This window comes from Camelina sativa, chromosome 7, assembly GCF_030686135.1.
Source record: "Camelina sativa cultivar CO46 ecotype springtype chromosome 7, ASM3068613v1".
NCBI classification, from domain to species: Eukaryota; Viridiplantae; Streptophyta; class Magnoliopsida; order Brassicales; family Brassicaceae; genus Camelina; species Camelina sativa.
In genome coordinates, this window is record NC_141886.1 from 759,301 (window position 1) to 782,531 (window position 23,231).

At 36.4% G+C, this 23,231-nt stretch overlaps 4 protein-coding genes and 2 pseudogenes across 8 annotated transcripts; 3 read left to right on the top strand and 3 right to left on the bottom strand.

Annotated features, from left to right (window-relative positions):
• The first annotated feature begins 441 nt into the window (after nt 1-441).
• On the top strand, nt 442-2,542 carry LOC104699668 (transcription factor PIF6-like). 3 transcript variants are annotated; one of them, XM_087459589.1, is made up of 6 exons: nt 515-683; nt 774-1,248; nt 1,340-1,450; nt 1,534-1,599; nt 1,706-1,771; nt 1,842-2,542. In XM_087459589.1, exons 2-6 carry the CDS (start codon nt 793-795, stop codon nt 2,259-2,261), a joined length of 1,119 nt encoding a protein of 372 aa, XP_087315715.1. In that variant the 5' UTR covers nt 515-683; nt 774-792; the 3' UTR covers nt 2,262-2,542. The 3 variants fall into 3 exon arrangements, with proteins under 3 accessions (XP_087315713.1, XP_087315715.1, XP_087315716.1); XM_087459590.1 differs by having other exon boundaries at nt 1,851-2,542; XM_087459587.1 differs by having other exon boundaries at nt 442-1,248.
• Nucleotides 2,469-5,155, bottom strand: LOC104699667 (uncharacterized). Its single transcript, XM_010415008.3, has 8 exons — nt 4,744-5,155; nt 4,599-4,658; nt 4,354-4,521; nt 4,022-4,204; nt 3,614-3,744; nt 3,294-3,462; nt 3,078-3,207; nt 2,469-2,991 (listed from the first exon to the last, which is right to left on the bottom strand). The coding sequence occupies exons 1-8, from the start codon at nt 4,933-4,935 to the stop codon at nt 2,753-2,755; spliced, it is 1,272 nt and encodes a 423-aa protein (XP_010413310.1). The 5' UTR covers nt 4,936-5,155; the 3' UTR covers nt 2,469-2,752.
• A 3,172-nt stretch (nt 5,156-8,327) lies between these two features.
• LOC104704142 (uncharacterized) lies at nt 8,328-9,347 on the bottom strand (annotated as a pseudogene).
• A 4,372-nt stretch (nt 9,348-13,719) lies between these two features.
• LOC109125372 (protein trichome birefringence-like 6) lies at nt 13,720-16,446 on the top strand (annotated as a pseudogene).
• A 1,954-nt stretch (nt 16,447-18,400) lies between these two features.
• LOC104699669 (uncharacterized) lies at nt 18,401-19,534 on the top strand. Its single transcript, XM_010415009.3, has 2 exons — nt 18,401-19,153; nt 19,266-19,534. The coding sequence occupies exons 1-2, from the start codon at nt 18,535-18,537 to the stop codon at nt 19,352-19,354; spliced, it is 708 nt and encodes a 235-aa protein (XP_010413311.1). The 5' UTR covers nt 18,401-18,534; the 3' UTR covers nt 19,355-19,534.
• A 144-nt stretch (nt 19,535-19,678) lies between these two features.
• On the bottom strand, nt 19,679-23,065 carry LOC104699671 (pectin acetylesterase 6). 3 transcript variants are annotated; one of them, XR_015561658.1, is made up of 13 exons: nt 22,597-23,062; nt 22,300-22,382; nt 22,053-22,182; nt 21,867-21,940; nt 21,680-21,766; nt 21,451-21,575; nt 21,299-21,359; nt 21,136-21,189; nt 20,944-21,021; nt 20,745-20,850; nt 20,488-20,626; nt 20,270-20,376; nt 19,679-20,036 (listed from the first exon to the last, which is right to left on the bottom strand). XR_015561658.1 is itself a non-coding variant. In XM_087457916.1 (13 exons), exons 1-13 carry the CDS (start codon nt 22,796-22,798, stop codon nt 19,922-19,924), a joined length of 1,368 nt encoding a protein of 455 aa, XP_087314042.1. In that variant the 5' UTR covers nt 22,799-23,065; the 3' UTR covers nt 19,679-19,921. The 3 variants fall into 3 exon arrangements, 1 of the variants encoding a protein (XP_087314042.1); XM_087457916.1 differs by having other exon boundaries at nt 20,488-20,633; nt 22,597-23,065; XR_015561657.1 differs by lacking the exon at nt 19,679-20,036 and having other exon boundaries at nt 20,070-20,376.
• Between the last annotated feature and the right edge of the window lie 166 nt (nt 23,066-23,231).

The window sequence follows — 23,231 nt, forward strand, 5'->3', positions numbered from 1 at the left end:
GTTCTTCCCACAATCACGTGGGCTTTTTGGCCCGTTCTCTCTCTCTCTCTCTTCCCAACAACTGTTTTTCTTCTTTTGTCGTTCTGTATAATTTTGTTTGTTGAAAATCATCATATATTTTGTCGATTGTGAAACTGAGGTTTTGTTGTTTCATTGATGTTTACAAAAGATATTTTGTCTATGTTGTGGCGCGATCTGATATTTCTGACTCATGTACTTAATATATAATTTAATCTAATTTTTTGTTTACTCTATAGTCTATAGTGTATAGTCCCTTCCCTTGCATTGAAATAATCCTTTTTTTCTAATGCGAAATATATATATAGAACCAAAAAAAAGCACTATAGAAAAAAATATCAGAGATGCTAAGATTCGAGCTAGTACGAAATATATGAACAGTGGTACTACTGTACTCAGAAATTAATTGCACCTGAGAAAAATAAATTAAAAAAGAGTTGAAAAAGATAATAATAATAGAAAGAAAATAAAAGGGAAAAAGAAACAAAAGCAAAAAATATAAGAAAGAAGAAGTGTGAAGTTGATCAACAACAACAACAAAAGAAAAGATTAGCTTTCACTTACTTCCTTTCCATTGAAGGAAAAAAACAAAAAGCCTTTTCGGATCATTCAACAAGACAACAACAAATATGACTTCCCCATCATCAACCTTCATACCAAATTAAGTTCTTCAATCTTGATTCTCACACACACATGTATATATATATATATATTTATGTAGATGATCTTCTTACCTAGTGATTATTGTTTTGCAGGTTGAACGATCAACAGTATATGGAGCTTGTGTTTGAGAATGGCCAGATTCTTGCCAAGGGCCAAAGATCCAACGTTTCTATCCACAATCAACGTACGAAAACAATCATGGATTTGTATGAGGCCGAATATAACGAGGATTTCATGAAGAGTATCATCATCCATGGTGATGTTATTGGTGTTGGTGGTGCCATCGGAGACACACAGGTTGTTCCACAAGATCATGTTGTTGCTGCTCTTCCTGAAACGACCATGTTGGAAACCAATAAACATGTTGATGATTCAACTTTAATTGAGACTTTGAAATCTTCTTCATCAAAGAGGGTGGTGGTTGATTCTGATAACCGAAAGAAGATCAAGTTTCTACCTCCTGATGAGCAATCTGTGGTTGCTGAAAGGACGGTTGGATCGGGCTTTGACGCTTCCTCCTCCGCAGGTTTCACTGAATACAGTGAAGGATCCACGTATCTAAGCAGTGTATGTGGACTGATTCACAGATTTTGTTGGTTTGGTTTATCTGTTAGGTTCTTGTCTGTCTGAAGACAGTTTTTTTTTTGTCTCAACGCAGAGTCTAGATGACGAGTCAGACGATGCGAGGCCACGACGAGTTCCTGCAAGAACGAGAAAAGCTTTGGTCAAAATAAAACGAAATGCAGAAGCTTATGATTCACCTGAAAGAGTAAGTAATCTCATTAAGCTACAAAGCAAACTAGTGCATACTGAGTCTGATAAATCGGTGTATAATAATATTGTGGAAAACAGAAGCAAAGAAACGATATCAACAAGAAATTGCGTACTTTGCAGGATCTACTACCTAACTATCACAAGGTTTGTCTTAAGAACCAACTTTTTTATTCATTTTGAAAGAGATCAAAAGCTTTCTGGTTATTCTACCATTACTTACATTACCCTATATACTCAATGTTGTTCATAGGACGACAACGAATCGATGTTGGATGAAGCAATCAATTATATGACGAATCTTCAACTTCAAGTTCAGGTATAATAAAAAAAAAAATCAAATAACAAATTCAATCGAAAGAATCTCGTTGTAACCTGCATAAATCTAGGGGTTGCAGATGATGACCATGGGTAACAGATTTGTTACACCATCAATGATGTTGCCTTTGGGATCTCATTACTCTCAGATGGGTGTAGCAATGGGTATGGGAATGCAAATGGGTGCATCACAGTTTCTTCCTGCGCCTGTTTTAGGAGCAGGCTTGCCTGGGATTAATAATTCAGCTAATACGCTAACGTTTCTCAACCATCCTGGACTAATAATGCCAATGCAGAACTCTGCTCCTCCTTTCACTCCAACGGAAAATTGCTCCCGACAATCTGTCCCGCCATCGTGTGCTACTTTCCCTAACCAAATACCAAACCCCACATTTTTGTCAAATTCAGATGGTGCAACACCCTACACAAGAAATCAAGGACCACTAACAGATGGAGGAATTCTCTCTGTTAAAAAATCTGGAAACCCGTGAGCGAGTAAACAGAGGGGTGATAGTTACCTGCTGATTCATGGCCTTCTTCTTCTCCACAACACTAGAGCCATCTCAAGGTGAATCGTACAGATCCACAAGATCACTACAACATCAGAACAACTACCATGAAAGGATCTCCTCAAGTTTCTCTTTTTTGTAGTGCCAGCTTTTGTAATCATGTAACATATAGGATAGGGGCTAAAAGAATAATAATCGTGACTCGCTAGTAATATTACCAAAATATGAGCCACTATCAGAGCAATCAAAATCATAATTCGACCTTCCGCTCTGTTTATGAAACAAGCTCTTGAGTTTACACAAAGGAGTAAAGCTTTTGTTTCTAGGATCCCAACAAAAGACATATAGCTTACAAATACTATAGAACTGACTTTACCAGGTTCTAATCTATTTACATGATACTGAGTGACTTTTCCTCTCATAGTACAAAGAGAAGAGATCGCACCAGAATGAAGATACTGTACGTTGTTCTGCTATGCTGGTTCAAGAATCTTTTTTCCGGTATCTTTCATCCGAACTGGCTCAGTAGCTTGCTCTTCCAACGTTTGTTTCGTATAGCCAAGTTTAAGCTCTGATAACATCTCAGTCAGTGAATCTGCAGTATCTGAGATTCCTGGTTGGACTTGGGAATTTTCGCTTTCAAGCTCCATCTCTAATTCCAATAATTCTTCTTCGATATTTTCGTCATCAATATCTGGATATGGAGCTGACTCTGCCACATTAACAGAGAATCTAGTTAAACATAAAATCTGATGAAGTAATCGTGTATGTATGTTTAAATGACAAAACACCACTCACCAAGAGCTTTTTCTACTTCCTTCTGTGATTCAATAGTTTCCTCAAGTTCTTCCAAATAGTCATGAACTTCATCTGCACTGATTTTGATGTCCTTCATAACCTTAGCTCCAGTTTTGATTGCTTCTGAGACCTGCCAAACACACAGAGATATTTCTAAATCCATGATTGATACTATTACATAGACCCAAACATGACACGTTCTTCCTAAGGGTTTACCATTTTCGTCGATTCGGAATCTGTTATAGCGTTCAACACTTCCTCTACTCTGTTCAGAAGTGAAGTGCATTTTTCTCTGCTCTCAGTCGCCAGCTTCAGTTGCCTTGCATGCCTTAGAGCAACTTGCTTGTGTCCAGACTTTAGAGATAACAAAGCTGATTTCTTTGACCTAAAAAAGGGAAAACGATTCAGATACACTTAAATCCAATCTATTTAACCATATATGAAGAAGTAAAGCTAAATTATTTTTTCCGTAGCTATGATCAATGTACGAAAAAATTAAACCATTTCGATACAGATCAAGAATCAGAAGGTGTTACGTTTCACAACGCTGGTCCATCACTTCAAGTTGATCTTGAAGCTTTTCTGTAGTCCTTAGCAAGTGCAGAATGTCACAGTCTAAATTTGAGATGCTGGGAAGTGCTGCTTTTGAAATGGACACTTTAACACCCTGCAAAGCATAAGTATATTGGTTTCGGACACTGAGCATAAGCCTTGACCTGAACTAAGTCTAATTTAGGAAACTTGTCAAATTGGTCTCTTTCTATTATCTCTTCACTATAGAATGTGTAATTAAACGAGAAAAATCTTGGACATAAAAATTCAAGCAAGATACTTTACATGCCTTATTGACTAGATATATCTCAAGGAACAGTGCTCATTTAAAATCCATAGATACTATACTAACTAACTAACAAATCTCTTTATCAGATAGATAAATAACCAACCTCAATCAGTTCTCCACGATTGATAGAGATTTTATGCGCTTTCCCACACCCTGACAAGTGACTCAAAACAGCTGATGCCTCATTCGAACCGTTGCACAAACTCCGGAACTTCTTCAGTGTGACAACACAAGTAGAAGTCCAGTGTCCCTCAGACAAAATATTCACCACATCAGCCGCCTTCTCCTAGACATTGCAAAGACTTGCTTATATGAGCCACATGCGTGTACAATAAACTGACAATTCTTCACTTATTAGCAAACGAGCTATACAAAGGATACAAAAGATAGCTTGAAGACTTATATGGTTAAAAGTGAGAAGGAACACAGAGGCACCTTTAAGAGTGGAAAAATAACAAGTTTATCTTCCAGAATCTCTCCGGGCTTCACTGACGGTTGAGCAACTAAGTTGCTTACTGTCCTAAATAAACGAGATATACGGCCACTACAGGGGTCATCAAGATCACTAATCCGCACGACATCATCTTCACTATGCATCAATAACTAAAAAACGAGCAACTTGTAATCAATCTCAAGAAGACAAAAAAATCCTCTTTCGCCACTAAATGCAGAAAACTCACCAGTACATGATCAACGCATAAAGGCGTCATACCTCCTCGTTCAAACCACGCGTTCTTCACCTTTGGATACAAAAAAGATCAGTTATCTCTACTAGTTGCGACACTAATTTCATCTCATCCAGAATCAAAAAGCGATGGACCATACCTGAACAGGATCAATGATGAACATCCCGAACTGACGCGAAACCTTGAGGATCAAATCCCGCCAAAACTGAAATTTAGGTTCCCAATCGTATCTCTGCCCGCTAAACGCCTTGAATCTGGCCGTCGACACCACCTCATCGTCCCAATCCGGAACTTCCCTTCGTATAAACTCCTTCACAGCATCCGAATCCATTTCTTTCGCTCAGATGAAAAATTTTAGGTTAAAATCTACAGCTATGAGGAAGAAGACACTTCTAAACTAGCGAATTTACAGGATCATCGACCAAATCCTTCGAATTTGAAAGTCGATTTCCCGCTGCAGTAAGTTCTTTATACCAAGATCGTCGTCGGAGAGAAAGCAAAGTCCAAAAGGAGGAGGAGTTCTCGAATCCACATGCTCTGCTGTTTTAGATATGCGCTTTCGCACCGTGTGACGTTTTTATACAGGCTAATTAATGGGCTATATGCTTCTTAAGAATTAGGCCTGGTCCATAAGCTTAGTTCTCAATTGTAATTAAATTTAATTTGATTCAACAAATCTTGTGCACAAAATCTTACTTTACAACAGAATTATTTAACCACATAAGTATAAATATTCAAATATCACCTATGTCGGAAAAAATGGAGTAATTTGTTGCTGCCAAATCAGAAAAATGTATGTACATGTTAAATTTTTATTTGAGATTAATATTATCATCCTTTTGTGATATTTATCTTGTCAAAATGGTTGACTCAACCCAACTCAACTCATTATCCAATGAGTTAAAAGTTAAATGAGTTAACTCAACTCATTTAACAATTGGGTTGGATCAACTCATGAATCCATTTAGTTATATGAGTTGAATCCATTTAGTTATATGAGTTAGATGAATAATTGGATTAACTAATTATAATAAAAATTAATTATATTTAATAGAAAATAATTATAATTAATTTTTATCATCATTTTTACCATCATCATCATTATCACCTTCATAACTTTCTGGTGTGTTTTGGCAAGAAAATTACGGGTTTGCATTTTTGGCGGAAAAGTTACGGATTTGCGTTTTTGACAAAAAGTTTACAGGTTTGCATTTGGCAGGAAAATTGTCGGTTTGCGTTTTTGGCGGGAAATTTACGGGTTTGCGATTTTGACAAAAAATTTACGGATTTGCATTTTGGGGGGGGGAGAAATTGTGGGTTTTCGTTTTTGGCGGAAAAAATCTAAGTTCAAAATTTTGGCGGAAAAATTACGGGTTTGGGATTTTGGGAAAAATTATAAGATGATCATGATGACATCATGTTGTTGACTATGATATATATGTTGATATGATGATGGTGATGTTAATATGATTATGAAGGTATGATGATGATGATAGTATGACAATGTTGATGATGATGATGATAGTTACATGATGGTAGTATGATGATGATGATAGTATGATGATCTTGATGATATTAGGTTGATAATGAAGAAATTGATGGGTTAGTGATTAACTCATAAACCCATTATAACCAAACTCATTTGATTCATGAACTCATTTAATCATCAACTTATTTAACCCATCAACTCATTAGGGTCAAAATTTTCAACACATTAGATTCATGAGTTGAGTTGAATTGGGTTGGCTCATTAATCTTGACTCATTTTGACACCCCTAATCTTACTATAGTCGTATTTTTTCGAACTAATAATTATTATCAGTTTATCTTGAGACTAATCTTATTCTAGAACTAATGATAAACTTCTTTTTTTTTTTTTTTTGGTCAAACATATTTCCCTATTCCCAAAAATAGACTTAGCCATATTTTTTGGAAACTAGAATAATGATATTGAAAGAGTGTAGACTAGAATAGGGAACTAGACAATTAAAATTGAGAATGGATACCTTTCGGCGAGTGAATACAATCGATTCCCAATATTTCAAAGTTTATACCGGCATAGGCGTTATTATTACCAAAAACTTTATATGTAATGTCGTCACTGACCACATTGTTGACCTTGAGATTTTCTTGAGGCCATCAACAGAGAAAGGTAAGCGCTCACTTGAGCATCTAAAATTCAAAAAATGAAATCAAATAAATCACAATGACTACGAAAAGTATAGAGAGTGATGTATAATTTATTAAAACAACAATGATACATGAAACTGGTCTCAGTTGCTTGAGGTTGGGGATGGGATCATCGGACTTTTCCAAGTACTTTTTGGCGTGAGAATAACATTTCTCTGATTTCTCTATCTTTTCCAACATAGACAAAGGATCATCAGCATACGGACAAATCAGATTGCTCAACACAATAATCATGTCGACCATTTTTGGATCGTTAAGCTCTTCGAGTGCCTTTATTCTTTCTAATGGTTTGGATAAAACTGAACCGTAAAATAATAGCTCTACTATTTTATCCTACGTACAATAAAACCTCTATAAATTAATAATGTTGGGACCATGAAAATCTATTAATTTATCGAGATTTTAATTTTTCGATAAATTAATAATTATTAATTTATAGAGAGACTTTCCTAATTTGGTAAAAAAAACAAAAATAAGAATATTTTTATAAAATCAATTCCAAAAAAAATAACAATTATCATGTTTTGAAAATAACACTCAAAGATTTTTATATAGTAAAACTATTAAAAAGAAATTCTAATAAAAAGTAATGTGTATATATATACATATATTTAGATAATTTTATATAATTATTAATTTATATTATTGATGGACCATATATTTATAAAAGATTTTCAAAAAAAATATTATCTTATTATATTATCGAATAGTATCCAAAATTACACTAATCCCAACTTGGGACCAAAGAAAATTATTAATTTCTAGCGATTATTAATTTATCGAGGATTAATTTATAGAGGTTCTACTGTATTAAAGGGAAAAGCCATCATCGCTGAGAAAATGAGCCGAATTCTTGACAAAAAAAAAGGATTTATGCCCTAATCTAGGACAACTAAATTAGACCATCATTAGTGGAGCAACCCTCCATAGTTACTCTCATATTAATTAATTATATAATTAATACTAAATTAAGTAAAGCAACCCTAAGAGAACTTAAGCAAAATCACCCTATTACTAGAGAACCCCAAAGATGGTTGCTCAAACATTTAAATAATATTTTTTTAACTTGTGTTTATTAATTATCAAACTTTAATTATCTAAAATGACAAAACAATTATTTAAAATTTTTATATTACATATAATAGAAAACAATAAAATTTTACAAACTTTATAATATTAAACATATTTTACAAAATTCGGAATAGTAAACATATTTTATAAAATTTGAAATATTAAATATATTAAACAGAATTTGGAATAAGATTTATTGTGCGATTGCACCAAAATTTTGCCAGATATGCTCAATCAAGTCTTTTTCCAGAAGATCATGCATTTGTGTATCATGAACCTCATTTCGAATGTCCATCATATTATGTAGATTTGTTGGCATATCTGTAGAATATGATAAATCGACATGAGAAGTTCCGCTTCCTTCTTCGTGATGGAATTCCGTTGATTTGTAGAAATTGTAGTCATGTTGTTCGTCTTCCACTATCATGTTATGCAGGATGATAGATGCTCTCATTATTTTTCCTATTTTTCCTTTATCCCAAAAAGTATGGGATTCTTCACGATTGCAAATCGAGCTTGCAAGACTCCAAATGCACGCTCTACATCTTTACGACATCCTTCTTGCCATTGAGCAAAGAGTTTTGCTTTTCGACCACGTGGAAGTGTAATGGATTGGATGAAAGTTGCCTATTTGGGATAGATACCGTCAGTGAGGTAGTACGCCATATTGTATTGCCGTCCATTGACAACATATGTCACTCTCGGAGCTCGGCCCTCTAGGATATCATCAAACATTGGGGAACGGTCCAAGACATTGATATCATTTAACGAACCTGGTGGTCCAAAAAATGTGTGCCAAATCCATAAATCTTGTGATGCCACCGTCTATAGTATGATACTCGGTTTACCAGATCCACGTGAATATTGTCTTTTCCATGTAGTGGAAAAATTCTTCCACTCCCAATGCATACAATCTATGCTCCCTACCATTCCGGGGAAACCGCGATGTTCTCCAATAGTCAGTAATCATTGGAGGTCTTCCGTTGTAGGTCTTCTGAGATACTTGTCGCTAAACAGATTTATAACTCCCTCAACAAAATGTAGAAGACATTTGTGGGCAGTTGTTTCAGCGAGTCATAAATATTCATCCACCGCATCTGCCGAACATCTGTACGCAATCATATGAATAGCTGACGGACATTTTTGAAGTGCAGAAAGACCGAGCCTTCCAGTAGCATCTCGCCTTTGTCTAAAGTATGGGAATCCATTCTCAATAGTAGTAACAATACGAATGAACAATGGTTTGTTCATTCGAAAGCGACGACGGAACATAGTGTTAGTGTAAGTCGGATTATCACTAAAATAATCATTCCACAACCGAGTGTGGCCTTCTTTGCGGTCTCTATTAATGTGCACTCTTCGGATTATTGGAGCTGGTGGTATTTTCGGGTGAGTGTAGTTGTATTGGATCTCCTCCACTATACTATCTACTTCCTCCTCTACAATTTCATCAACTTCTTGATCGGAACTCCAATTAGACATTTTTAACAATTTGAGTTTGTTGGAAGGCTTATAGTATTGGAGATGGTTTTTTGTTGCAAGGTTTATGGAAATTTGTTTTTGTAATAGAAATAGGTATGTATTAATGGAAATGGGTTTGAATATTTAACAAGATGAAATGATGATAAGAAGATATGATGATAAGAAGAATCGGTTGATAAGGTAACAGAAATGAGAAGAGTATATAGGAAATGAAGAGTTGGATGAACAAGCAAATGTAGTTGTACACAACATTGTCAAATATATAGACCTTACAAAAGACACGAAAAAAAAACCCATTCACGGGTTGGTTAAGCCGTGATAGTCCTTACTCCTTACAACAAGAAAACAACACATCTATGACAACAAGACAACAACAAGACAGACCCGTGAATGACACTAAAAACCAACATCTATGACAACAAGACAACAACAAGACAGACCCGTGAATGACACTAAAAACCAACACCCATTCACGGGTTTAAACACAACACTAAAAAACAACACGCCAACATGTTTCCCTTCACGAGACACCTTCATATGTTGTCCCAAAACCTGAAACAAAAGAAGAAGAAAAGTAGAGTTAATCACAACAAGAGATAAACTAGAGTTAAACACAATAATTTTAAATAGAGTTAAACACAACAAGAGTTAAACAAACAAGAGATAAGCAAGAGTTAAACAAACAATAGATAAGCAAGAGATAGAAACCTAAATGTTTGTCAACATTTGATCAACGAGTTTGCCTCTAAGTAGGACTTCAGCGGGTGTTAGTTCAGTCTTGTTAAGTAGGCTGTCTAACAATCTCATTTTGCCGTGCCTCTCTTTAGCTGCTTGTTCTTTATCCTTCATTGCTATTATCTTCTCTAACTTACCTACAGAACCATCTTCCACAATTGGATTAACTGCTGGTTTCTTGCCTTTTTTCTTGGCAGCTTTAACCCTTGGAGGCCTCATCTTAGCTCCATCATTGCTCGCTTTTGGCAACCCTTCTGAAGCGAGTTTAGTCCGCTTATGGCTACACTCCTCCGTGATCCATTTCTGATTCTCCACTCTTTCTCCTTGAACTCGCTTGTGCATAACACCCCACAAACTTATTGACTTGGTGGTTTATCTTGTTCCACCTAGCCTTACATTGTGAAGGCCCTCTTGCTATTGAACCAGATGAGCCATCGTTTGCTTTGTAGTAGTCAGCAACCCTCTTCTAGAAACTTTTAAGCCGCTGCTCATAACTTACAATCGGATCCTTGCTTGTGTTCAACCAAGCGCTTATGAGGTTGATATCCTCCTCTGCACTCCACCGCTTTCTAATTCCTCTTCCTACGTGTTCTTCATTCTCATCAACAGTTAACTCGACACAGTCTTCAGATTCAGATGTCGGGCTAAAGTGAAATGGCTGAGAAGAGAATCCAGGACTAAAGTGTATAGTCTGAGAAGAGAAAGTAGAGGTAAAGTGGACAGGCTGAGAAGAGAAGGTAGAGTTCAAGTGGACAGGCTGAGAAGAGGATGCATTTGGTAGAATCGGATTATCTGAACCGTTTTTGTCTTTTTGAGAATTCATAAGATCAACAAAACATGTTTGTGGAAAACGATTAAGGTTTCTAGGATCCATTGTTTGTGTTAGTGAAAGCTGATGTAAAAGGAAATGGGTTTGTAGAGAATAGTTAATGGTTTAGGTTAGTTGGTAAGGTGAAGTTTACTTTTAAACCAAGTAGATTTAGGTTTTAAAATTTAAGTTTTTACCTACACAACAACAACCACACATTTATCACATTAAAACAACCTACAAACCCTACAACATCAAACAATAAGTTTGATGTTGAAGCATTCATCAATGACTGATTTGACAAGTATCTACACTAATCAAGTACTAACCGTATTTAATACAACCAACAAACAAAAAGCAATCATCAATGACTGACTCGACTCAAACAATTGATCAAAACTTAAACAATTGATCAAGACTTAAACACTTTAGGAAATATAAAAGACAAACAGGTTTAACACAAAGACAAAGACAATGCATATAGGTTTTGAAACAATTTTAAACACAACCGCAAACTCAAACACTTGATCAAATAAAACATCAACACTTGATAAAATTTTAATCACATACGCAAAGTCTAACAATTAATCAACACTTAAACACTTTAGAAATTTGAAAGACAAACAAGTTACGAAAAAGACTTAAACACTTGAGGAAATAAAACAACAACACATGGTTCATCAGTTATGAAAGCAATAAGACCAAACCTTTTCACACAATTATTTATACAAAACATCAAACATTCAAACAATCAAATACAACAACAATTGTTCATCACTCTACTACTAAATACGTAGCTCACAAACTATAACACAAAGATAAAGAAAATCTAACAGACAAACTCATCCCAACACAGAAACTCAAACAAAATCTAACAACAACATTTGAAAGAATCGGATTACATACCTTTCAAATAAGAGAATCCAACCACTGTGTCCACTTCTTGAATACCACTCTTTACCATTTAATCTCGCACAAAACATGACAAAAGAGTCAATATTAATCACACAATTACTTATACAAAAGATAAAACTAAAACATTCTACCCTTAAGTAAGAACAAGAAATGTCTTGTAAATCAAAATCGATTGGTAGGGTTGAGAAAGATGTACCTCTGACTTGTTTTGGATCTCTCTATCTCTCTCTCTCTCTCTCTCGTGGCTTTGCGATGGCTATGATTTTTGCTGAATGAGACTCGGACATACATCAAAAACTGTAGCTACGTTTTTAACAATCATCGTTTCCCTGCAGTGACAACGAATCAACACAATTAGAAGAGGAAGAGAAAGTAACAATAACACTCTAGCTACGTCCTAATCGATACTCTAATCGGATTAATCCGAAATCCTAACAATCAATCGGATTAATCCGAAACCCTAACAATTAAAGACCACACGAAGCTAAAAGAAAAACATGCAATCAATCAGACATGAGAAACGAACCTTCTCCCTCTGATTCGTTAGGGTTTGGACCTCGCCATTAGCTTCAGGGCACCACCAAACAGCCGTCGTCGTTGTCCCACCAGAAACAGTTGTCGTCGTTGTCAGATCTAACGGTTTCGCCGATCTGGAAGCCATCGCCTCCGGGTAACCAACAAACAACCAGTTTACGCCGGAAAATTCAATGGATTCGACTTGAATCCATTGATTTATCCGATTTCATCAAGAATCGCATCTTCTCTCGCATTCAGAAACGAGAGAGAAGAGAGAGAGACAATCGGGAAGAATGAGAAAAAGAAATGAGAAAAAAAAATCCGCTTTTATATTTATGTACCAACCACTCATGAGATGCCACATATCGTTCTTAAGAGGTTGCTCGGAATGCTTCCGACAGCAACGTTTCTCGGCTTCATGAACCTATTTATGGATATTTTATTATTTATTTGGGGGCCAAATACATAAGAAACCGAGTAAGAAACGCCCAATAATCATGTTCTTAGGGCTTCATGATTCATGATTAAGAAAATGACCATGCTACCCCTTCTTCTTCTCATGTGGGTGTTAGTGTCTAGTTTTTTTTTTTTTTTTTTTTTTTTTATATATATATATATATATATTTTATGAACGTTAATTATATCTGGTTCGGTTTGGTTTATTAATGTTTGAAACCCAGTGCATGTCAAACCAATTCAGACCAAGTTGTAATTAAAAACTCCCCTGTTTTAGTTCCTCGTCAGTCGTCACATTCGATTTGAAGATGCAATTTCGGTTCACCAAGGCATCAACGTTCATGGTACTAGAGATGAATGGATAGGCTCTAACGTCCTCTTTGAATCTGGTGCCGGCTCTAGTGTTCGTGTAGACAAGTAGTGGATTAAGCTGGTCTGATTTAAGGATTATCTAGTTTTCACTCAATGTTGGAGACTACTAGGCGCTTAAGGCTCCATTGGAAACTGTAGTTAAAAGGGTCGCTAGGTTTTTGCATAAAGTATGGATAGGTTTAGTAAATGAGTTTATTTGCCATATCGGGTCATTCATTTCGGCAAAGGAGGCTGTGTTCACAATGCTTCTCTCAAAGAGATGGCAAAATCTGTTTACCATCACACCAAAGCTTCGTTTCGATGGCTCTGTTGACGATAGAAAGAGTTTCGAGGATTTTGTGGGAAGGAGTGTTGGCTCTACCAGCTAGCTAACTCTCGTGTAAAGACCTTCTCTTTAAGTTGGGGTTGTGTGGGATATTGACCCCTGCTCAATGTGATCATCTCAACCGTTGTCTATATCATGTGCTGAAGCGTGGTGTCCTGGTTCTTAAACTGCAAATTAAGGTTAATAAAGGATACTCGCTGCCTTTTGAAGTTTTTTACTTGCAAGACAGTTGCCAAACTGAAACTATGATACTTTTATGCCTGCTCTCAAGACTCTCTTTCTTGATTCAGTACGGTTCTTTGATTTTTGGACGATGTGCGTTCAAAACGCTACTTTCTGCATCCCCTTTACTTGGGGAACTAGTCATAGATGGTGTCGAATGGGAACGTTGGAAATGGTCCCGCACACTGTGTCCACTCTGACTATGAGGGCTTGAATCCTCGGGGTCTTGCATATAATAACGAGAGCATTAGTTTTTGGATACTCCGCGTCTTACCTACTTAGAGTGTTTCTGGTTATGTTCCAAAATGTGTATCCAATCATTAATCTCAACTCCCTTGTTGAAAAGCTAAGCTCGATCTTCGGGTGGACGACACCGATGCATGGATAGAAAGTTATGCAGATGATTTTGATCCAATGAATCTAATTAATGGGTTAAAAGATGTTCAGATTCTGGAGTTAGATATCGAAACTATGGAGGTAACTGCGCTCTACTTTTTTTTTTTTTCTTTCTTTCTCTTTTGATATGAAGATAAGTTACATTAGGAACCGTTTAGATATAAGAATTAAATTCTCGGAGGTTCTGATCCATTGACTGGTTGCAGTTTGATTGATGACTAGTTGATTTAATTATGTTTCAGATGCTTTATGTCTTCCGTGAAGCAATTCCAGTGTTTGAAAACTTGTTTCATGTAACCGTTAGACTTTCTAACTTCTGCTGGTACTCCCTGCCAGTTCTGCTAAAGAAATCTCCACATCTGAAAACTCTCGTCCTAGAGGTATGACCGAAATCTATGAAGTTCATTGGATAGACAAAATACTGAGATCACTATATATATTCTCATAACTCTTGCATCTCAAATCCTCCCTCTTGTTTCAGGATTGTTTGCACTATGCGATACATCGTGATAGACAAGAAGGGGGATTTGCTTGCCAGTGCGTGTTGGAGTATTCTTTCTTATCGTGCAAAGAATTGACAAAGTCAAGGCGGATCTACTAATGCTTCCCGGAGCTTCGTCCAAGTGCAAAATCCAGGTCAAGTTTTCAAATTAACGTAAGTAAGAGCAGACTCTAATATTTTCCACTTTTGCTCAAGTCTGTTGGAAGTTGTAAACGCGATCATTAATTCAGCTAGGACTGATCATTAGGGTACAATCTAGTCTATAGTTAGTATTGAGAGAAGCAATCTTAAAAAGATACAAACTATTGTTGACATAAGAACTGGTTCATTTTGTATTAGTGTATCTGTTATTGTTCTGAACCAAACAGCTTGATGGTTGTTTTGTCATCTATAACTGGCTTCTGTTGTGTCGTTTCCTTTTTAAGCTGTTAAGAGGGCGAGGCTAAGCTTATCAGAACGCGTACCTACGAGCTGCTAACATGCGGACTCTTATGTTTAGGAACTAAAAAAACTTTTAAAAATCGTGTATCTCAAGATTGTGATGCTCACAGGTTCTTTTTAACTTTCTTTTTTTCCTCTTTGGTTTGGCCATCTATCTACATAGTGGGATTGTAATCATTGGTGTGATAGTGACTGATAGTGATAATGAGGATTTTATAGTTCCTACTGAGCAGTTAATGGTTTTTGAGATAACGCTTTTAATCATTTCATGGTTCTGATTTGGAAATTGTGGGCTATTTTTGGTATGTGTGGGTGTAGGTTCAACGCTACAAAAATGCTGGAAATGATCAGAGGGAAGAGGCTAGTGTTCGTTGGAGATTCAATTAATAGGAACCAGTGGGAATCTATGCTTTGTTTTGTTGTTTCAAGCTGTTAAAGATCCCAAGAAAGTCTACGAAACGCACAACCGAAGGATCACCAAGGAGAAAGGGAACTATAGCTTCCGTTTCCTGGTAGTACATCTTAATGGACCATATAAGTGTATTTACTTACATTTGTGACTGTTACGTACTAATGCTTGTGTTTGTGTACTTGTTGATTAGGATTATAAATGCACTGTGGAATTCTATGTTACTCATTTCTTGGTTCGTGAGGGTAGAGCAAGAATAGGAAAGAAGCGAAGAGAAACTCTTAGAATCGATGATATGGATCGAAGCTATTCGAGATGGAAAGGTGCTAATATTCTAGTGTTCAATACAACACATTGGTGGTCTCCTTACAAAACCAAATCGGGGTCAGTATTTGTTTTTACTTCATTAAAACATCACAAAGAAGAATGGAATCAAAGATCTTGATTGATTAGTTTGAGTTTGCAGGGTCAACTATTACTAAGAAGGAGACCAGATTCATCCGAAGCTTGATGTATCAACCGCTTTCAAGAAAGCTTTGCAGACTTGGTCATCATGGGTTGACAAAAACGTTGATCCAAAGAAGAAAACTCGTGTTTTCTTTAGAAGCGCTGCACCTTTTCATTTCAGGTTTTGTTTTGTCCTGTCTCTCGTTTGGTTTTAGAGACCGATCATATTTCTCCGTTAGTTATCTCTATATTGCTTCTTTGGACAGTGGAGGAGAATGGAACTCAGGAGGTCATTGCAGAGAAGCCAACATGCCGTTGAACCAAACCTTCAAACCGAGTTACTCGAGGAAGTACTGAAGCAGATGAGAAATACCAGTAACCCTCTTGAACGTTAGCGGTTTCTCTCTGTACAGAATTGATGCCCACCCTTCTATTCGCGGAAACCGGCGTTCAGTCATTGGTGTCTCCCTGGTACTTGATACTTGGAACCACTTCCTTTATCTCCATTTGCTCCATAAAGGCATAAACGTTAAAATACAGTTACAAAGTACTTAACCAGAAGTTTGTTTAATGTAGGGATGCTCGATCCGGTTAAACCAAACCAATACTATATTGAATTCATATGGCCAATTTGAACTTATTTTCGTTTTCGCATGATTTTTTGGATAGTTACAGATGAGACTGTGTATAGGATATATTAATTTTAGGTCAGGAGACAAGTTAAAAAAAAACAATTCTTGTCCACTTTGGGATACAAGCATATTGAGAAAATGTTTGGTAAAATTCACGTTTTCCAAAAATATTGGTGGACAAGAATTTTACTTAATTTATCTTTTCCAAAAATCAGAATTATTCAATTAACTAGAAAGCGACCAAATCAATATTTTAAAAAAACCTTAGTAAAACAAACAATGGGCCGGCCATAAGATGACCTAATACAAAATACACACTTGACACACGCTCATATCTTTTTCATTAATTTTTTTTTAGAAAACAATTGAAAATATGAAAGTCAAAGTAATAATACTGTAATACTACTAATTTGTCTTTTCCTTAGGTGATTATGAAAATGCTCAAAAACAATTTATAAAAGTGAGATCGGATCCACACGAAGAAATGTGAAACCAGAAAAGAAAAGTGTGAAAGACACAAACGAGACAAGAAGGACCGTCCATGCCAAGAGTAAATGCGTTATATTAATTACGATAATGATAGTATGTTTTATCTATGCACAGTTGCACACCACACAACAGAAATGACTCCTGAGGCTGAGGCAATCCAAATTCCATACACATATATACATGTTTATCTACACACAAAAATATAGACGTTGTGATGGCTTAACTGATCTTTGGTCTGGGATAATTATAACAAGTCACGTGATTTTTGCATGTTAGTTATTGAGTTGATGCTGATATCTATATATATCCGTTTTCAGTCCAGCTTTGTGGTCGGGTGCAAATAGTTGCACAGTTGAAGAAATTGAACAGGTTGAAAAAAATTATTCAACTAATTTTCACCATTTATATTAAAAAGGTTGAAGAGGTTGGAAAACATTATTCAGCCCGTTTAACTTAAAAGTTGAAAAAATAAACTAATTTTACAGCAAAAATCTTCAACTTGTTCAACCACTATTTTGAAAATGAATAAGTTGAATATTATTCAACCCAATTTTGTTCAACCCATTTTTTTTATTTTATGCAACTATTTGCAGTCATAGGTTAGCTTAATTAGTGCGTGTAGCCGCTAAACAAATATTAACAAAATTGATTTGCTTGATTCGATTTGATTGCGACGAACTTGATTTTGGATATCCCGAATCAATAATGTTAAACATTATATTGGCAACAAATTTAGTCTAGCAAACCAGCTTGATATGCTCGTTGAAGCGAAATTATAGGTGTCATTAATATCAAGTTATTAACTAAAAGAAAGGTAGTTTCGTGAATTTCTTTTATCTCTTATGCCGATACCGCGTGAACGGATAACGATATGGCTGATTAGTGATGTAATTAACGGTCGATTAGTTAAAGCTTCTGATATTGGATTATGGCATTATGCATTTACAAGTAAGAAGAGGTACACGTGTCACTTATTTATATCTTGAGAGCGACGCGACAATGAACTTGGAAACTGTAGGGAATAATCAATCTCGTATTAAGGACAAGAGAAAAAAAGTCACTAACTACGTGATTACCTTGTTTAAACATTTAATGTTATACTTTAATACTACGTGATTTTGTTTTCTGTAATAAAGAAAACAGAGAGTCGTTCAAGCTCCGCGTTAATAAAGTAACGTTCGACCAACGTTTTTCAAATAAACACCGTGATTTGTACTAGTCTGTTGATGACTAGTAGTATTTAAGTAATGATCGAATCAAACAAAGTGAGTTTAGATAATTTATCCCACAAAAAAAAGGATTAAAGTATAAACAAATATTTGCAGTTTTCAAACAAAAAGAGGGATAAAAGCGTAATTAACATAAACCCCGAGACTTGGGGTATAAATGAAAGTGATCGTAATAAGAGTTAAAGCACGAGTTGACTCAGTTTCACCATTATAAACGATACTAATATAGTGGGACACTCCAAACGTCAGTCTCTTATTTTTTGTTCTACTTCTTGTTCAATCCTTCCTCTCTCATGGCGTTAGAAGAGAGCTTCGTGACGGTTTCTTCTTTGTCGAGACTGTCTATATGCACGAACTCTGTTTACGTCGACGAAGACGAAGCAGCAGCAGCCACGAAGAATCAGCAAGATTCGTGTGTTTTCACGTCGGTGGAGAGTTTCATCGACGGAGCAGAGGCTGACGGAGAAGTTTCCGATGATGGAGAAGGAAAAGAGAACGTTCGAGAGTCTGATTCCGACAAAGAGTCGCGTGGGTTTTACTCTCTTCCGGTGACTCCATCTCGTCAGAGAAGGAAACTTATAGTCTCCGGCGAGTTAGATGCGAATGAGAGTAACTGCAGTAAGTGTAACTCACGGAGGCAAAGGAGGGTAAGTAGGGAAAAGAAAAAAAGAGGAGTTAACGGAGAGTGTGACGGCGGTGGGGGAGAAGGGTTGACGGTGTTAACGAGAGCTAAAGGAGGAGAGAAGTCGCTGAGGATGGGGTTAGAAGAAGTGAAAGCTTGTAGAGATCTAGGGTTCGAACTAGAGGTTCCGGTTCCGGGTCGGATCTCAGTGTCAACCGGGTCTAATTTCGATACTCAGACTAGTAGTGGCGGCAACTCACCCATCGCCACTTGGCGCATCTCCAGTCCCGGTAAATAAATAACACTAGTTAAACATATAGTATACTTTTTGTTTTATGTATGTTTGAATTTTGTCGTCTCCGAGATAATTATTTATGTGTTTGTTTGTTATTGAATAATTAGGTGATGATCCAAAGGAGGTTAAGGCGAGATTGAAGGTGTGGGCACAAGCTGTGGCTTTAGCTTCTGCTTCACGTCATCAAGCTTCTTAATTAAATATCTTCTCTGTTTTAGTATTGATCACTTTTATCCAAGTAATAGATTATTAGGGCTTTTAATGTTTTTTTTTTCTTTTGCTTAGTGAGTTTTGAGAAATCATGAGTTCGTTTTGTGGGTTTGTAAATACGATAACTAGAGTTGTGTTTCATGGAAGATGGAAAAAGTTTCAGTCACTAGTGACATCCGTTTGGCAGGTGAACTAATAATTTTGCGAACTATTATCGAGTTTGTGTATTTGAAGTAAAGCTAACACTTTATAGCACAAGATAGAACCTGCAATATGTTACCTCGCGTGCGCTTCAGTGTGGTGCAAAAAAGGCGAAAAATAAAGTGATTAATAACAATTGGAATTTCAAAATACAACAAAAAGGGACATCTCAAAAGAAGAGTTCATGATCGGTTTTTGAGATTCGGACGATTTGTGTTAGAGTCCAATGAATAAAGGAATATGTTCTTTTTCTTTTCTCTTTTTGATATTCTATTCTATGTAATGACATGGATTTTGTCACTAACTAGATTCGACAATGGTTTATAGATAAAGAATGATTTCACTATACCTACTAAACTAAGAATCTGGGGATGAGTTTTGTCAACACTAGAAGGACCAGAGAGGCTCTAAAGAGAGGAAAACAAAACCTTGAAGAAGCTGAGATCTCTAGAGCTGACTGATTAAAACTGCACAAAGAATATATATGAACAAAAAATCGATAAACATCAAAAGAAAGCTTATTACAATAGAACAATGAGGTCACAAAAATATAAATTATGATCTGAATCGATAAACAAAATGATTCTCATTTGAGATACACAAAATGTTATAGATTTCGAAGTTAGGATAAATATGGAAGGATATTTCCAAGCAATAAGTTTGAAAGAATCAAAGATATGGGTTTCAACGATTTACTCACTCGAAAATCAGATTGTGACATGTTGTGTCGCACGGATAAGGACAGTCAATGGCTTTGACATCTTTTGCTCGGTCGAAGTACCAGTCACCTACAGATTCCGCCACTCTCTGATAGAAAGACAATTATGAGTAGAGTTTTAACAAACTTGTGATTAGGTGACTGCTAGTTGCTACATTGAGATAGAAAACGCATGAATGGTTTTGGAGGAGCAATATTACCTTCCCGTTTAGTTGGGGAGAATCTTGAGCAAACCAGGTGTCCTGTCTTTCAGTCTGACAATGCGCGAAGCAAGAGTTTATGAAAAGACCGTTCTGGTCAGATGTGGAGAATGAGTTTACAGCAAGCACCATCTGAGTCCTGAATTCTATTTGGTGTAAGAAAAGAAATATGACATAGGAACCATCAACTTTGAGCAGACTCAGCATAGAGTAGAGAGAGGGACGATAACTAACAAGCGTGAATTAAAAAACTTCACCTTGGAAGAATTGGATTTGTGATGAATTACAGTGCAAGTGATCTGATTTGCATGCCTTCCAAATGCCGCCTGGATCAGCAGTTGGAGGAGCTAAGCTCTCTTGGATCTGATAGAAAAAGTTCATACATATGTGTTTTCTCAAGAATCAAACATTGTGGAAGGATGAAGCAATGAGCTAGATGAAAGACATGATTATTACCTGCCAAGAGTCATATGCTGTGTTGAGAAGAAACATTGGAGTTTTGATGTCTGAAATCAAGTTCTGAGGAAAGAAGCACTGAGGTAGAAAGAAAAGGCAGAAAAGATAATGTCAAAAGATTCTCTCAACCCTTTGTCTACTGGAAAACTTTGCTAATGAAAAAGTGATATTAATAGAGTGAAATAGATATACCGAAGTAGGATCCATATGGTTTGTACAAGTACTGGACAAGTCCTTTTGGAGGTTCTATAAATTAACAGAGACATGGATATAAGAGTTACAGTAAGCTTAAGATAAAGTAAGTTGTATGCACTTTAGTCATGCCCATTTCATCAAATTTTGAATCTGAGATTACCTGAACCATAACAACACCTTCGAACACATTCCTAAGCGAGTGCCCCCCAGAGACATCCACTCTGCAATTTCCATTAGAACAGTTTAAATTTGGATACTTTTCTACAGAACAAATAGCATTCCTAATAGAAAAGCAAAGTTGAAGAGATTTACGCGTCCAGAAACATTCCAGCGTCACTTAAGCATTTCGCTTTCGTGGAACTAGGTAATAGTTCCCTGAACTCATCACAGTGCAAAATGGAAGCTAGTCCTCCAGCTGAACATCCAGAAAGCAGAGCCTGTGATGAATATTCACTTGCAACTGATTAGATAAAACAATAAACAGAACATGAACCAGAGCACAAAATCCAAAAATCTGATAGACTCAATGAAATGCAAAGACCTGGTTTGCTTGCTGCATGCCTATAGACAGGAATTCTTGCATAGCCACTTGCCAGATTCGTTGTCCTCGATAGAAAAGCTGTGAACCCTAGATACAAGCCATTGTAACAAATCAGAAGACATGATCTAGGAAGAATTCATGAAAATCCTAGGTTTCAAAGAACAATATACTATTGAGTTTGACCGACCTCATCCTGACTATCACCAGAGAAAGAGGCACCATCGCAGTATCGCAACTTGATCCTGTTCCAATTAAAGAAGTCTGCAAGCCACAAACAGAATCAAAGTCATGGTGACAAACCAGGATTATACAGTTGCACAAATCCTGCGAGCCATATTATACAGTTGCACAAATCAAAGTCATGGTGACAAACCAGGATTCTCTTCAGGTTTATTGCTCAAAATTCCAGTGAAGGCCAAAGCTTTTTCCATGAATTTAGAGGAACCACGCCGACTTGTTTTGCGATACACACAGCTCCTATGATTATTACACCATCCTCCACCCTAAACCACTCATTGAGTTAAAAAAAAAAAAAAAACTGAAATCTAGCTTCTAATTACTTCCAAGTCAATCCTCAATAGCAGAAATTCACAAATCAAGCTGTAAAAAAATGCACAAACCTCAAGTTGGATAAGCCAACTGTTAGCACCTGATCCAAAACCACGATCTAAATGATAACCAGGTAGCGTCCCATCTAAACACACTGCACCAAATTAGAGTTGAACAAAACACTAATCATCATCAAAATTTAAATCAAACTCCCATTAAATTTCAAATCCCAACTAAGAAAGCCAAAATCGAGACCGAATTGTGGAAATTGGAAAACAAAGGTCAATGTCATAGTGGAAACATCTCCACAACAAGCATATCCTCAAATCCAATAGAAGAGCTGAAGAACGAAAGAGAGAGTACTGTACCAGCTCCTTTGGAGTCAGCTCCCTGAATCAAGGTGAGAGGCACCATAGGAACCGAAGAAGCCATCAATTTATTCTCCAGCAACGATATCACAGTCTCAGTATCTCTAGGTTTCTGGAATCCATCGCTAGATCCGCTCCGAACCACCGCCGCGATTGAACATAGCCAGCACACGGCCACCGAAATCAAAAGTAGACTCCTCATATCCCGCCAACGGCGCAAGGAGCCAGGTCCCGGAGCTCCGGGAGATACAGCGAAGCGAAGGACGAACCGAGCGCGAAAATTTTGGTTAAGAGATCGATTTCGATAGTAATGTGTTTACTCTTTAATCAGTAGTACATAGAAGACAAAAATAATTTGAATTTGAAAATGAAGAAGAAGAAAAAAAAAAAAAAAAAAAAAAAAAAAAAGGTAAAGCAGACGAAGAAGCTTTTTTTTTTTTTTTTCTCTCGTGCGTCGATTTGTAATAATAATTTATAGTTTTATTCCGTCACGAAATATACCGAAGAATTAAATTTGTATCTATTTGTTTGGACTTTGGAGTAGAAAGATTCATTCACTTAGCAAATGTCTAAATCTGTATTTATTTATCTGTATTGATTTTTTTATTTCTTACAGATTTGAGTATTTAATATTT

Excerpts from the sequence above, each read along its gene's own strand:
- LOC104699671 (XM_087457916.1), bottom strand. The coding sequence starts at position 22,798 with ATGAGGAGTCTACTTTTGATTTCGGTGGCCGTGTGCTGGCTATGTTCA. Across the intron at positions 22,383-22,596 it reads AGCTGACTCCAAAGGAGCTG|TGTGTTTAGATGGGACGCTA; the intron begins GTACAGTACTCT and ends AATTTGGTGCAG. Across the intron at positions 20,634-20,744 it reads ACAAATCCAATTCTTCCAAG|AATTCAGGACTCAGATGGTG; the intron begins GTGAAGTTTTTT and ends TACACCAAATAG.
- LOC104699669 (XM_010415009.3), top strand. The coding sequence starts at position 18,535 with ATGGCGTTAGAAGAGAGCTTCGTGACGGTTTCTTCTTTGTCGAGACTG. Across the intron at positions 19,154-19,265 it reads TTGGCGCATCTCCAGTCCCG|GTGATGATCCAAAGGAGGTT; the intron begins GTAAATAAATAA and ends TTGAATAATTAG.
- LOC104699667 (XM_010415008.3), bottom strand. The coding sequence starts at position 4,935 with ATGGATTCGGATGCTGTGAAGGAGTTTATACGAAGGGAAGTTCCGGAT. Across the intron at positions 4,205-4,353 it reads TTATTTTTCCACTCTTAAAG|GAGAAGGCGGCTGATGTGGT; the intron begins GTGCCTCTGTGT and ends TGCAATGTCTAG. Across the intron at positions 3,208-3,293 it reads ATTCCGAATCGACGAAAATG|GTCTCAGAAGCAATCAAAAC; the intron begins GTAAACCCTTAG and ends TGTGTTTGGCAG.
- LOC104699668 (XM_087459587.1), top strand. The coding sequence starts at position 793 with ATGGAGCTTGTGTTTGAGAATGGCCAGATTCTTGCCAAGGGCCAAAGA. Across the intron at positions 1,451-1,533 it reads CTTATGATTCACCTGAAAGA|AAGCAAAGAAACGATATCAA; the intron begins GTAAGTAATCTC and ends TGTGGAAAACAG. Across the intron at positions 1,772-1,841 it reads ATCTTCAACTTCAAGTTCAG|GGGTTGCAGATGATGACCAT; the intron begins GTATAATAAAAA and ends GCATAAATCTAG.